This window comes from Balaenoptera physalus, assembly GCF_965194825.1.
Source record: "Balaenoptera physalus genome assembly, chromosome: 16".
Taxonomy (NCBI): domain Eukaryota; kingdom Metazoa; phylum Chordata; class Mammalia; order Artiodactyla; family Balaenopteridae; genus Balaenoptera; species Balaenoptera physalus.
In genome coordinates, this window is record NC_138898.1 from 1,073,884 (window position 1) to 1,088,250 (window position 14,367).

At 54.1% G+C, this 14,367-nt stretch overlaps 2 protein-coding genes across 6 annotated transcripts in view; one reads left to right on the forward strand and one right to left on the reverse strand.

The window, feature by feature from the left end:
- Positions 1–736: 736 nt before the first annotated feature.
- GID8 (GID complex subunit 8 homolog) lies at positions 737–7,017 on the reverse strand. Of its 4 annotated transcripts, XM_082428273.1 has the most exons (6): positions 6,874–7,016; positions 6,501–6,594; positions 4,070–4,199; positions 2,924–3,120; positions 2,420–2,617; positions 737–1,639 (listed from the first exon to the last, which is right to left on the reverse strand). In XM_082428273.1, exons 3-6 carry the CDS (start codon positions 4,185–4,187, stop codon positions 1,466–1,468), a joined length of 687 nt encoding a protein of 228 aa, XP_082284399.1. In that variant the 5' UTR covers positions 4,188–4,199; positions 6,501–6,594; positions 6,874–7,016; the 3' UTR covers positions 737–1,465. The 4 variants fall into 4 exon arrangements, with proteins under 4 accessions (XP_082284399.1, XP_082284398.1, XP_082284400.1 ...); XM_082428272.1 differs by lacking the exon at positions 6,501–6,594 and having other exon boundaries at positions 6,874–7,017; XM_082428274.1 differs by lacking the exon at positions 6,501–6,594 and having other exon boundaries at positions 6,788–6,920.
- Positions 7,018–7,177: 160 nt separating this feature from the next.
- The window catches only part of DIDO1 (death inducer-obliterator 1), a 54,182-nt gene continuing 46,992 nt past the window's right edge, over positions 7,178–14,367 (forward strand). For both annotated transcript variants that reach the window (XM_082428267.1, XM_082428268.1), the window contains exon 1: positions 7,178–7,336. The gene's annotated coding sequence lies outside the window, so the exon portion shown is untranslated. The remainder of the gene's footprint in view (positions 7,337–14,367) is intronic.

Below are 14,367 nucleotides of genomic sequence, written 5' to 3' on the forward strand. Positions count from 1 at the left end.
ACTGAAAACCAGTGACCCCGCAGACTCAAGTGCAGGTCGAAAGTGAGTGGTAAGTGGAGGGAAGAGCTGGTGCCACAGATGCTTCAGGACAAACACTCGGGGCGTCGGAGGCAGACCCCCGACCTCCCCGAGGACCTGCCTCGCTGTGCATCCAGGCCCATGAGCTCCCCAGATTTGGCTGCTAATGGCATTTCTCTCCATCGAGCCCGGGTGCCAGCACAGCCCACCCTGCACAGGGGTCAGACGAGGGAGCACTGAGTCTCAGCCACGTGGGCGCTCCCACCAGAGGACACACAGGAGCCACCAGCCCCAAGAGCTGCGCACGCTGGGGCCCCTTCCACCTCCACCTCCACCGGCCTCGCCCAGGGGCCGGCAGCTCTGCAACAATCCACGAAACCCCTTCCAGCACCGGCGCCCCGGGCCACCTGCCACAAACCCCAATATCCGAGCCTGCATCTGGGTATCACCGACTGCACTGGGTGCCGGGCAGGGGACAGATGTGAGGGCACAGAAGCAGGACAGGCACAGAACTGGCTGACAGCGTGAGAGATGCTGAAGTGCAGGTGACAGAGTCCACCGTGCCACGGCACACGCCACAGCACACGCCGCGGCGCAGTCACTCGTCTCTCCGGCTGTAGGTACTAGACGGTGTCACTGCCGTCACATGGGGAAGCCAGCCCCAGAAGCAAAAGGTGTGCTGGAGATGATTAAAACTTTTGAGAGACCATTTTGGTCATTCTTGAAATTAAAGAGAAACCTTTATTTTTAACATAACTGCCCAGGAGAGATGGTTCATTGATCCACTAGGAAAGAGTCTCTCACCACGTACAGCACCAAAATATATATTTAAAAAATTAAAAAACACACAGCCCGCCCCTCATATACACACGCACACACGCACTTATCTCCCCCAAAGCCACACGACCCAGACCAAAAGGGAAAAAAATCAAACTCAGGACCCGCACACAAAAGAAGTCTTTGAATTGGGATTTACAAATTTATATAGTCTTTCCTATGAAAAAACGAAAACAAACCAAAAACCAAGGGGGGAGGGAAATCCTTCTACACGAAGGCCAGCCGAGACGTGGGAGGGTGAGGACGCGCTGCCTGCCTCGACACAAACAGAGAGCAAGACGGCCATCAGTGCTGCCCAGATGCTCCGAGCGGGGGCCTCGGGTGGACCAGTGTCCCTAAGATGCGGCGCCTTGGGAGCCGAGACGCCCAGAGCACTGAGGTCAGGCCATGGTGCGGTCCTCGCCAGCCTTCCTCGCCAGCAGGAAGAGACGGTGTCTTTCGCTGCGCGTTCTCCAGCACTTAAAAGGGCTACTTCTCCCTTTCGAAAAGATTCTGGGTCAAAAAACAAAGTAAAAGGGGGGAGGAAAGAGTTCTCTGCTGCCGTAAAAATCTTCAGTCCCAGACGGTGCTCTGCCGGCCCGGGCGGTGAAATGGGGCCCCTGCCCAGACTCTACTTGGGCTCCTCGATCACGCCTTTGCTGAGGTCTGTCATTTTGGGATATTTGACTTTCTTCTGGTCCAGCTCATTCTGAGCCCAAAGGAGTAGTTTCAGTAACTTTGCCAGCTTGGGTGTTGACTCACGATTTTCATAATCCAGGACAGCTTGGTTCACTTCACTCCACACCTAGAAAATAAAGGCAGCCAATAAAAACCACCACACACGCAGAGCGCCCGCAAAAAGGGTCCATCATAAGATGCATTTCATGCGTCTTGGAAACCAATTTTACGTGAGAAGCTGGTTACTTATTTAACAAACACGAAGCCTGTGACTGTCAGGCGCTCCAGAGGATGTAAAACACACTACTTGTCCAGAGGAGCTCACGGTGTGGTCAGCAGATGTCGCATCCGGCCTGGACGGTGGCGACATGCCAGGAGCTGGGCACGAGGGGACTGGCAGAAAGGACAGACCAAGGTGGGGGTGGGACCGGTTCCATCCTAACGAGCCCCAGGACGACACCTGAGGTGGACCCCAAGGACACCCTCCTTCCAGGGTAGCGGAGGGTGGCGGCGAAGGAGCACTGCAGCCGGGGAGCCACAGCACCGGCGGGAACACAGAGGCTGCAACGGGGAGCCCCAAAGTGTCCGAAGCAAGTGTGGGCTTTTAATCAAAAGGTACTTGAAACACCTGTTTCTACGAGTCTCCAGCTATATAGGAAGAAGGCTCAGATAAACAAGAAAAATGGGCAAAGAGGCTTGACTGTCGTGTAATAGTCGCGATGCCCTGGGCCCCTAGTGTGACACGATGGAAGTCTAAGCTAGGGAACAGCCGATGCCCTCCCAGCAGTGTCCTGGCCAGAAGCGCTGTCCCGTTCGACACCACCCACCCACCGCCCCGTTTCTTTGGAAATCCCGAGAACATCTGTGGAGGATGCAGACGGAAGCCCCCTTCCCGCCTGGCGCCCACCTTCTGCCTCTGCATCATGTTGAGCAGGTCTCCGAAGGGCGAGTCCTCGGGGTTGTCGAAGGCCAGCAGGGCCAGCGTGCGCTCCATCTCGGTCAGGCACTCCCGGCTCTCCTCACCCTGCTCGGCCAGCTGGGTCTGCGCGAACTCCAGCGCCGCCTCCGTCTCCCGCTGGCGGATCAGCTCGATCAGGTGCTGTTGCTGGTCGGGGGCCAGGCAGACGGGGTGAGCGCCGGGCGCCTGGCCACCCGGCCAGTGACACCCCCGCGGCCGCGCCTGCTTCTCATGGAAAGGGCCTCTCAGAGGACAGAGTTGTCTAGCAACTCCGAGTTGTTACATTTGAGTTTTTAAAGCAAGAAACAGCTTCTGAGACACACAGGAGAGCAGCTAACTCTAACCCCTTCCCCACGTCAATTAAAGCAACGTTCTATTAAGGCGAATTAGCCTCGTTACTTCTGAATCCCATAAAGAACCTTAATTTGTTGAGCATCCGCAAACCAGACTCACTTGTAGGTGGAAGTAAAGATAGCGGTTTGTGTCCAGAAGCTCCGGGTGGAGGCTATTGACCAGTGCGATGGCCTCGGGAATCTGGCCTTCCAGTATCATCTCCCGGATTTTGATTCGCTCGTCGAGCGTTTCTAGATCAACACTAGGTTCGATCCCAGATTCCATCCGAAACTTCTCTGCTGCTTCCTTAAAGCCCTCTGGAAATGAAAACCATCCTCACTGCTCGGAAGGTCAGGAAGACATCAACGCAAAGCCCTTTTATCTCTAGAAAGCCCATCCGCCTTGAATAAAAAATCTCTGATATAACTGCACTTTCTTGGGGATTTGGGTTTAATACCTTTGTGACTTACCAATTATGCCCCAGAAATGCAGAAACACAGACATAGTACTTCATTTCCTTCCCCCAACACCCCAAACGCTCTAACCTCCCAGCCAGGTGAGGATGGGTGCTGAGGCCCCACGTGCCGGTGTGGCCCCTGGTGGAGGGCTGCGGTCCAGGCCCAGTGCAGAGAAGCTGCTGACCTGCTCCAGGGGAAGCAAGGCCCTCTCCGCCTGCAAGGCCCTGGCCACTCCCACTCTTAGTGAGTTTACAATTCTCTTCCACATCAGAGACTGACGGGAGGGGTGGTGGCCACTGGGAACACACAGGAAGGCGACTCGCTTTCTGGAAACATGTGGGTTTTCTCACCACGTACAGAGTTACCCTTTTGCTTCCCAGTGTCAAGGAGGACTGAGTGTTAGCCGCAGAGCATGTGCGTTTCCTTCCGTATGCCCGTCCCCCTTTCTTCTTTTGAGTTGGACACACCTTCTAGAAAGAGTCCAGTATGATTTACCAGACTGGCCAGAAGAGATTAATTACTTGGGTTTTAAACGTACTTCAGCACTTTCTTAATTACGTTGATCAATTGCAAAAACGTCAAAGGCCAAGAAACAGATTTTTTCCTTAGGTCTCAGAGACCTGAAATCATGATCTCATCTCCGGAAGAGAACAGCTCTTTAAAACCGTAACTACAAGTTTATCAAAAAGAACACTGCATTTTCATGACGCCTGAACACAAGTGCACCGCGGAACTTCAGCAAGTCCCGACTGTGTGCACAGAAAGGGATACGGATGCCCAAGCGGCAGCAACCTCGCCACACCCCTACCTGTGACCAAGTAGTTCATGATGAGACGGTTCATGTCTGCCCGCTGGACATGCAAGTTATTGAGCTTCTCCATCCACTCGTCCTTTGTGATTTCATCGGGTTTTTCTGTGTAACTCATTCTGATTTATTTCTACAGGGAAAAAAGGTAATATTTTAAGAATCGGTGAAGAATTCTATGACAATTGCGATCATTTCAGACATAAACACGGCAACAGAGCAGGAAGTAAGACGGGGAGAGTGGGAAGATACTTAAAATGTGGAAAACAGCACATGCAAAGGGCGTGAGACTCAAAACACAGATTCAGGGACCAAAGAGAAGGTTGGGGTGTTAGGAAGGAGGATGAACGTGAGGAAGAGCCAAGGGTCTTAGGACCAGGAGGTCAAGAGGTCGGCCGGGGTCCGAGTAAGGCCCTACAGGACAAGGGGATCTAGATGAACTCCCCTCTAAGCACGAAGGGCAGCCACGAGAGTACGGGCCGAAGAATCACGTGCTGCGATGCGTGTGCTCAAGAGAAGCCCACATCACACACCCTCCAGACTGACAAAAATGAAGCGGTCTGACAACACCATGCGTTCACAAAGACGTGGAATTCTCCTGAACCCCTTTACCCTGCGGTCAGAACGGACCGCACAGCAAACACACTCGGCTTCGCTGTGCGAGGCTGCGCACGTGTGCTCCTCACAGCCGGCTCTTCTCCTCCTGGAGACTGAGACCCAGACCCAGACGAGCCTGTCCACAGAGACACTGCTCAGGATGGCGACAACAGGGAAGCCATCCACCCGGATGTTCAGCCAACAGCAGCACCGACAAATGGTCTGTGGTTCACGGGAGCACGGTCCCACGGCACCAAAACCCTGGGGCACATCGGTTTCACGCTTCAGCACTGTCCAGGCTGTACAAAGACTATCTGCACATTTTACCACGTATCATACGCCATCCTCTCTGTGGTGTGGGGCAGCACCCCACAATCAGATACGATTTCTTCAGTGAAACGTATGAGGCCTCATACCAAGTGGAACAGAAGCTACTAAACAGCCTTTGCCAGGTGAGGTTTTGCCACCTAATAGATTAAAAAGAAAACCAAAAACCTTTGGTTTTCAGAGTTACGTGGATTTTAGAACTACTGAGAAGGGGCTGTGACTGTATCCATGGAACAGGATTTACTAAAGCAGGTAAAATAAATGAATGTGACCACATGGGGGCCTTAGAAACCAGATGGACGAAGAGAGCCAGTCACAGCAGAGACCCAAGTGCGGCGGTTTGTGAAGAACAAAAACAAGACAAGCTGTACAATGTTTGCTTAGCAGTAAATACATTCAATATACATTCACAGCAAAACCGTTTTGCCATTGTTTCAAGTAAAGGCATGAAACATGAAACTCAGGAGGTGGTTACCACAGGAAGGGGGGCCCTGGGAGCACCAGCTGGGCTCTCGGGATGGGTGGTGAGCCCACCACCGTCCACGTCAGTTTTATCCTCTGTAACTGACACAGACGTCGTGGATGTTACTTTATACATAGCAAAGCACACGCTAAACCGATTCAAACAACAAAAAAAAAATTTAAAAGACAGCTCTGGGTGCCCAGTGGACACGGGGTGACCGTGGGGTGGTGAGAGCTGCGCAGGAATACCAGTGAGGAGCCACCCAGACAAGAGGGGACAGCAGCAGAAGGGCCACAGAGCACAGCCCACCAAGACTCTGTGGACAGAGCCAGTGGGCCTTGCTGCTGGACCCAGCGTGGAAGGATAAAAGAACGGAAGACTCGGGGACCATGGGGGTGTTTCAAGCTTGAGACCTTGGAGGATGGAGCCACAAATGAGAGGAACAGGTCTGAGGAGCCGGGCAAGTTTGGGCTATCAGACCCACGGCAGGAGAAGTCAAGCAGGCACCTGGATTACAGGTCCTGAGCTCAGCGCTGGAAACAATTAGGGAAACAGCCGCCACAAAATGACTGAAAGCCAAGAGTTCGCCAAAGATCGCCCAGGGAGAGAGTGTAGGTGGGGAAGCAAAAGGGTACAAGACAAAGTCCTCGGTCCGTGGGGGATGCCATGCCCAACTCTGATCCGCAGAAGAAAGAACACTTGTCCTAAGACACAACCAAGAGGTGCTGTCCCTCACCCAAGGGCCCATCTCTCTAAGCTACGGGCCACTGGCGTAACTCACTCAGATCAAATTCTCAGTCCTGGACGACAGAGCGACGTTTGAAAAAGTAACAACTTTGGAGAACTGTCCCATTCTGTTTCGTGCAGAAGAACTCAGGAGTTAAAAATACCACAGACATAATTCAACATCCCAATGCGGACGGCGAGGAACACTTGCTCGCAAGAGCAACGTCCGGCCTCTGCAGCTCAGCCTCTGCTCGGACGCGGTTCCGGGTGGAAACGGTTCCCGTCGCAGAGACACCTGTGCGACGTGTCGAGAACTATCACCTCCTAGCAGGCGCCGCCTCGGAATGTGCAGACTCCCCTCGAAACGCGGTTCGTCAACAACAAACACCGAGTCTCTGCGCCCGGGCTCCGCCGCCTTAGGAGAAGGGAGCATTTGGACCTGCAAACCCCGAGGGCGCCGCCTCCCCGGACAACGCGACCCGATGACGCCTGCTCGGACCCCCAACCCCGGAAGGCCCCCCGGCGCGGTTGGCCGGTCGGCGCACCCCCGCGGCCCGGCCCGCCCCCTTCCCGGGCCGCCTCGACCCCTCCCCGGCCCCGACCCCTACCTGGCCCTCCGCCTCCCCGCCCCGCTTCGCCGCGCTCCCGCGGGGACGCTCCGCCCGGCCGCCTGGGTCCGCCGCGGCCATCTTACCGTGAGGATCCCGCCTGCCGCGCTGCGCGGTCTCCGCGGCCGCTCGGGGTGCCGGGCCGGGCGGGGAGGGGGCGGCGGCGGCGCCGGGGAGGGGGAGGCAGAGGCGGGGGCCGCGGCGGAGGCGGAGGCGGGGGCGGGGAACGGGAGGGCAGACGCACCGGCGGCCGCCCCCTCAGCCACTTCCCGCGAGATCGCGAGATTGCAAGCCGACAGCCAATCAAGGGCTCTCGCGAGGGTGCGGGTCGCGGCGGCCGCCCGGAAGCGCGGGACTCCAGCTTCCGTCCTTGCGCAGAACTCTCCTCACGGCGCCCTCGCTCTACGGATTGGCGCGAGAGTCAAAAGGCGGCGGCTGCCTCTGGTTAAGATGGCCGCCGTGGAGGCGTCGTGGGGGAACTTCGAGCCGGGACGGCGACATCTGGACTGAGTCGGAGGCTAAAGTCCCAGCGTCCCTCCAGTCGTTTGTGTGAGCCCGAGGGCATGGGGCGGGAAGGGGGGACAGGCGCCGGTGCTCCGCGCAGCCCAGAGGCGGGGTCTTTGCTAACCCGGTGCTCGCCTTCGCGCAGGCCCGGGAGGAGGCGCCCGAACTCGGCCGGCGGGAGCTCTCGGTTCCGACGGTTGGGGCGGGTTCCCGGGCACACGACCGCGGCGGGGAGCGCGCACCCGCTCGCTGCCGGCTGGGTCAACCCGGACGGGCCTGCCTTCGGGGAACCTCCCGGGGGCCCGGGGGCCTTTTCCGCCTGTGGTCCCTGCGGCGCGGGGCCTAGTGATTTTTCCCGCCCGTGATCCCTGCGGTCCCAGGCCCGGCGGTCTTACCAGCCCGGTGCCGGGTGGTCTTTTCTGCCCGTGATCCCTGCGGCCCGGAGCCCGGTGGTCTTTACCGCCCGTGGTCCCAAAGCCGCGCTCGGGTTGGGCGGGGACTGCAGGCCTGTGCGACAGGGGCCCCGAGGTGCTGCGGTCGCTGTCCGAACAACGGAGGGTCTCCCTGCGCCGCGGCCGGGACCTGGTGGTCGCGGAGACGCAGAAAGTCATTTGCGCGTTTATTTGGTTATTATTGTCCGTCTGCTGGAGAAGAGTGCAGACTCCTTCAGAGCAGGGTCTCGTTTTCCCGTTGCTGGAGAGTAAAGTTAAAAGATTTTAGAACCCTTCAGGAAGGAAATTGAGGGGCAGCCCTTTACTCCACCGGATGAAGTCCGATATTCTCCTGAGTTAGAATTCGGGGGTTAGTTGGTTTCCTGTGATTGCTGGGGAGTGAACTAAATAACGTGGAAGTGGTGTGGGACTTCTTGCAGAAAGTAAGTGGAATTTGGCAAATAGGTTTGACAGTGACGACTAATTGTGGATATCTTCCATTAGGGTTAGTCAAATGAGCTAAATCTGCAGGTCCAAAGCTTTGACCAAATCTATTTAAAACGCAGACGCAAATGCAGTATATGTCTGTAATTACATCCTTTTCAAGCACTTAATCCTATAAACAACTTTAGATGTCAACTTTATAATGGGCGAGGGGTGCAGATTTTAGAATTCTTTTCAAGGGTGCATGAGCAAAAATCTGGTGCCCTAAGAGGCTAGAGGGTTCTAAAGAAGGTTCATCTGCACCCTCTGTGCGGGTCATAGGTTAATGGCCCGTCACCGCCAGAAGTGGTCCTGCACAGCCTGAATTCTGTCTAGATACTGGCTGCTTTTTGAAACCCACACTTCAGGCAGGATCATCTCTCTTTGTCCCTGGCCCCCTCTTCACACCCATCGGCAACTCCCCAGTTGCCTGTGTAGAGTGAGCACAGCTGAAAGCCTCACCACTCCGACCCTGACTCTGGACTCACCGGCGTCTCTCACCTCTGGGCTCTCAGGAGCTGGGTCTGCGTGCAACACTCCTGAGGCCAACTCCTGGCAGTGGGGACACCATCCCGACAAGCAGGATGTCGTGCCACCCCTTCGTGTTCACGTGGTCCCTAAACGATTCCTTCGTTGCCTTCAGCACACCGTTCTATGTCACTGATGCCTGTTAGTGTGTCACAGTTCACCGCCACAACACATGACCTTCATAAGAGCTGAAGCGTCTAGTATGTGGCAGGGGTTCTGTAGATACTTGTTGAGAATGTGGAGGAATAGATGAGTGAGGGTGAGGACCTTCGCTAGAAGCAGTCTCAGCAAAAAAGGACAAAGGTCGGGAAGTTAGCAGTCCCAGTGGAGGGAGAGCAGAGGAAGAAGTCGAGAATGGCGCTCGGATGTGTAGCCTGGTTGGTGGGGTCGGTGGTGGCGCCAGCTGAGGAAGAGCCGGCAGGGTGAGGAGTGAGATGGGAGGAGGGAAGGGGTGGTTAGGGGCCCAGGGTGGACCATGGAACGCTGGCGGGAGCCATGAGGCTGGAAGTGCAGCTTTCTTGGTGACACCTCGTGAGAGTCCGTAAACGTATCACTCGGAGGAAGTCCGTGGAGAGGAGCAGCGGCTGGAGTCCAGACCCGCGGAGGAGCAGCGGGGAGGGGCCAGAGCGCTGCTGCCGGGCTCTCCGGGAGCCTCGGGGCGCGGCTTCCAGCGGAGCGACTGGCGGGGCGGGGCGGGCCACTTGACATTCCCCAAAAGCTGCCCTTGTGACAGGGCAAGAAGTTCGGTGAGCCGGTGAACGCGGAAAAAGTCAGATCGCGGTGAGCTGAGAGGGGGTGAGGTGTCTAACACTGAGAGGCGCCTGGGGCCCTGCAGCACGTGTGCAGAGGAGCTCGCAGGTGGACTTGGTCACGGGAAACGCTAAAGCCACGGGGTTCGATGGCTGAGGGGGAGGCAGGTGTGTCGGAGAGAACCCTGGGCTTCGGGCTTGTGCCTTTGGGTTCACAGGGCCGGGCCGCCACTGAATGGGGACACCAGAGGAGGGCCGGGATCAGCGGGGAGCTCAGAAGTCAGGAGCTCGTTTCGCATGCGTTAGGCTTGGCGGTGCGTTCGAGGCATCTAGTGGGGAGGTTAGGGGAACAGACAAGTGGGTGGTAAAGGACAGCAGGAGGGCGTGAGGCCCCGGATGGAGAGTACGCAGTGAAGAGAGAGGCGGCCTGGGCCGAGCCCTGAAGACACCCGCATGCAGCAGGGGAGCGGGGAACAGGAAGCAGCTGGGGGTGCAGGGCCACGTTGGTCATCATCTGGGGCAGCGAGCAGGTTGACCAAGATTTCAGCCCCGTGGGGTGGTTGACTGGCTTCGCGATAGGAAGGCAGGGGCCCAGAGCTTCTGCTCTTCTCCAAGCCCTGGTGGAGAGTTTCATTCTGACAGATTAACAGTTCTCTTTTGCTCTCTTTGTAATTGGTTTTTTTTTCTTTTTTTTAATTGAGGTATAGTTGATGTACAATATTATATGTTCCAGATGTACAACGTAGTGATTCACAGATCAGCAGTTCTTTAAAGAGAGATGTTAAGGTTTATTAGTTTTAAAAGAGCAGGCAAGAGTTTTTAAAAAAGGAAATGCGTTTTGAGAATAAAATACACAGTGCTCCTTTAATCAAATCCTGGACTGTTCAACAACCTGGGTATCAGCCGTGTTTTACAGAATTGCAGTATTTTGGAGGGTGTTTCTGTCTTATTCTCATACCGTCAAAGCATAAAATCAAACCCCTACATGCTGGAGCCCTGCTTTCCAGGGGATTTGGCAAGTCAACCCTGATTGTTCAGGATGAGGTATAAGCTGATTGGTTGTTGCTGCTCGGAATCGTTACCACAAGTGGGCAGTAAACTCCAAAAAGTCAGTTCCCGTAGCCTTAGCTTCACACAGTATCCTGTCTTCAGCTTCTCCGTGAAGCTGTTGGAAGGAGTAAGGAAGACTGTTGTTACTGTTTAGTTCTGCTGCATGTATTCAAGACCCTGTGAATCACGTGTAATGGGGTCTGAGATGGTCGCCTTACCCCTCCTTGCGGGATTGTAGTTTCCTTTCTCAATTATATCACTAAATCAGAAAGCACTGGTTTCGTCATAAGTTTCTTTGGATGGGTAAAGTAATATTTTAGAGTAATAGTTTTCTTGACCTTTTAACTCCTGCAGAGGTTGTAACGTAAACTGTGTCCAGCACGGTGCCACCTGAAACGCTTGGGGTGGGGTGGGGTGGGGGCCGGACGGAGGGGCGCAGGCAGCGCGCTCTCAAGGCTGCTTGCAGACCGTCTCTGCTGGATTTGACCCTTCCCTTCACACCTGGCTGGTTAGGGCTTTGATGCACACATCGGAGGTCCATACAGACACACGCATGTGTACATATAAACACCTATCACGTATACGTGCGTAGCTGTATAGCTGTATATGCTTTGAGGGGTTTCTTGTTTTTGTTTGGTTTTGGTGGTTTTGTTTTTGCATGAGCCCAGTTCTGATCAGATGTCTGACTTGGGAGATAGAAGCACTGAATGAAGATGAGGCATTTTTTCAATCGATATCCACGCGTTCCTTTTAAAAAACACCCGCCAAATTTTGTTTTTTCTTTTTTGACTTTAAAATCCTCTTATATTTACTCTTTTAAATGTTTTTACTTTCCATTGAACGAGAGGAACTTTGTATGTCTGACAGACTCCCAAGATTTGTCATTTTTCTGTGTAGTTGTAAAAGGCAGCATTTTGTCCTCCTACCTTCTGTAGACAGATTTGGGAGATCCTGTTTCTCCTTGGATTTCTAAACTTCAAAAGCAGTTGGTTCAATTTGGAACTCAAAACTATTTTGGTATTGAAAGGGTAATTTATGGGTATTGATTTCATTGAAATCAGGGATACCCCAGAATAAAACCTTCTGGGTATCCTTTTGAAATTCCTAATAGCTCAAACTGTGTTACTCTTTTTTTTTTTTTTTTTTGAAATTCTGATTTAATTGGTCTAAAGTAGGGGGGCTGGCTGATCATAGAAATTTTTTTTTTTAAATGGTGATAATGGTGATGAGACCTGTTTCTTTTTTTTTTTTTTTTAAACTTTGGGTTTATTTATTTATTTATTTATGGCTGTGCTGGGTCTTCGTTTCTGTGTGAGGGCTTTCTCCAGTTGCGGCAAGTGGGGGCCACTCTTCATCGCGGTGCGCGGGCCTCTCACTATCGCAGCCTCTCTTGTTGCGGAGCACAGGCTCCAGATGCGCAGGCTCAGTAGTTGTGGCTCACGGGCCTAGTTGCTCCGTGGCATGTGGGATCTTCCCAGACCAGGGCTTGAACCCGTGTCCCCTGCATTGGCAGGCAGATTCTCAACCACTGCGCCACCAGGGAAGCCCTGTGTTACTCTTGTTGGTATTTCCTTCAAATACTCTTTTCTCACTTTCACCATTTTGTTTTTGTGACCCAGGCAAGAGCAGGAATTTATACATTTTTTTCTCTTTTAGACAAATCCAGAAAGCCACTGTTAGACTTGACTTCCAACAATCTTTCACTTTTCAAGTATTTTCTTTCAGAAAAACGAATCTCTTAAATTGTAGGCGGTACAGCTAGTTGTCGCTGTGTGCCTGCCCCTGGGGCCCCCCAGGCCAGGTGCTGGCCGAGCACTGGTGGCAGCGGCCCTGCCCTGGGCCCTCCTTGTCTCAGCGGACTGTTCGCTCCCAGCCTGGGGAGGTGCCCGCTCACCAGCTGCCCCAGGAATTCGCTTCAGATCTGTGGGCTTGTTTCTCCCTTTTCCTGTTACGTACATTGTGGTACGGCGAGCTGTGAGGGTACGTGGTGTATCTGGGCACAGTGCGGTGGTGGGTGCAGTACACCGAATGGTGTTTCCGCTTTACTCTTCAACTGCTTTTCTGTCAAAATCTGTGAAAGGCGTTGATTTTTCTGGCTTTTTCATTTGGTGTGTTCCTTTAGAGACTGCTAAGAGATGAAACCAACCAGAAAGGAAATACACTTTTTATGCCTTATACTTTTTAAAATATTTCTTCTGAAGCTAACTTTATTTACTTTTTACTAAACTCGCGGGGAAAAGTAGATGTCTCAGAGTTACAGGAACCACCCTGAAAGGCAGGAATAACAAGCGTTGTTCTGACATCTGAGCCCTGCAGCCCATGACCCCTGGGTCAGGGGGCACCTGCGGTAGCTATTCTGAAGAAACCCTGAGGGTTTTCCTCCAAACTGCTGGCCGAGGCTAGGGAGGAGAAGCTGGGGGGGGGGGGTCCCACCTTGACTTTGCCCCCTGGCATCTCTCCTCTGCCCCAGGCCTGGGTCTGAGTTTGGGTCCAGGTTCACTGGGGACCTTGCCCAGGGCCAGGCAGCGGCCCCACCCTAGACCTTGACTACTCAGCTCCTTCTCTGCCTGCCTGCTGGGAGGGCGCTGGCTTGCTCGCCTTTGAATTCCAAATGAGAGTAGCAATAAAGCTGCTTGGCTGTCCCCTCGCCTGGTTTTAGATGGTTCTTGGAAAGGGCCTAGATGCACCTTGCCTTGTCCCTCAGGGTTGCACTTGACTGCAAGGCGAGGGGTGCTCTGCTCAGGACCCTGCTTGCCCGTGGGCTTTAACTCAGGGGTGAGAAGAGGCTGAACGCCAGGAAGCAGTCTTTTAAAAGGATTGCTGACTTTCCCGGATGTGCTTTTCTGCTTTTATAAATTTCCTCCGAATTGTCCATGGGTATTGGTGGCAGGACCTGGTGTCCACACACGTTGGGGATGCACCAATCATACTTTTTCTCAAAGACTGAAACCCCCTTGAGGCCTGGAAGCCTATTTAGCTTCCTGCTCCCTCCTGCCCTCTGAGCTACTCGTGTTGTCAGTCCCCCGAACTCTGGGATTTTTCTTTGTGTATTTGGGGTGTTTAGGAAAGAATCTGAGACAACTGGAGACTCCTTTTTAATCTGTTTGTTCCTCTGGGTATAAGTTTGTTAGGAGAAGGTATTCCTTAGCTAGTAGACTTCAACTCGAAAGTATCCAAACTGCAGTTCCAGAAATGCCTTTTTCACCAGGGAAGAGCAGCTCCCGTGAGGAGTGACAGCGGGTGAACTGGAGTTACCTGAAGAGGTGGGAGAAGGGCGAGGGCCTGACTCCTCCCACAGGTGGCAGGTGCCCCTGAGCCTGGAGGCTCGTGGTCAGGGCCAGCTCCTGCTGGGAGATCAGAAAGGGAGGCGCAGTTGCAGGGCTGGTGGGGGCGCGGTTTCCTTTCCTTTGCTGCCCGAGAGCCCTTCTGAGCCCCCCAGTACTGCAGTGATACAGACGGGGCTTCCCCTCTGGGCCTCCCTTCTGTCCACTGGGCTTTCCACCCGGAGCTTCCTCCTGTTCCACTGGCAGCCCGGTCCTCAGTGTCTTCCGTGCGTCCCAGCGCCCGCCCGAAACTGCAAGCCAGTTAAAATCTCACCTTGTAGAAAGACATTGCTGCTGGGTTTGCTTCATGTAAAGATCTTCAGCTAAAGAGGCTGGGTGGGGTTTCCCCATTCCGACTCCCATTTAGGGAGCCCTTTGCAGGGAGGCCTCCTGTGAGCTTCCCCTGCACCCCAGCATGAGTCCCATTTTACACACACCTTACCCAAGATCACACTGCTGGTTCAAGCCAGTTTCAACTCTGTCTGGTTTATGAACTTCTCATACACCCATCT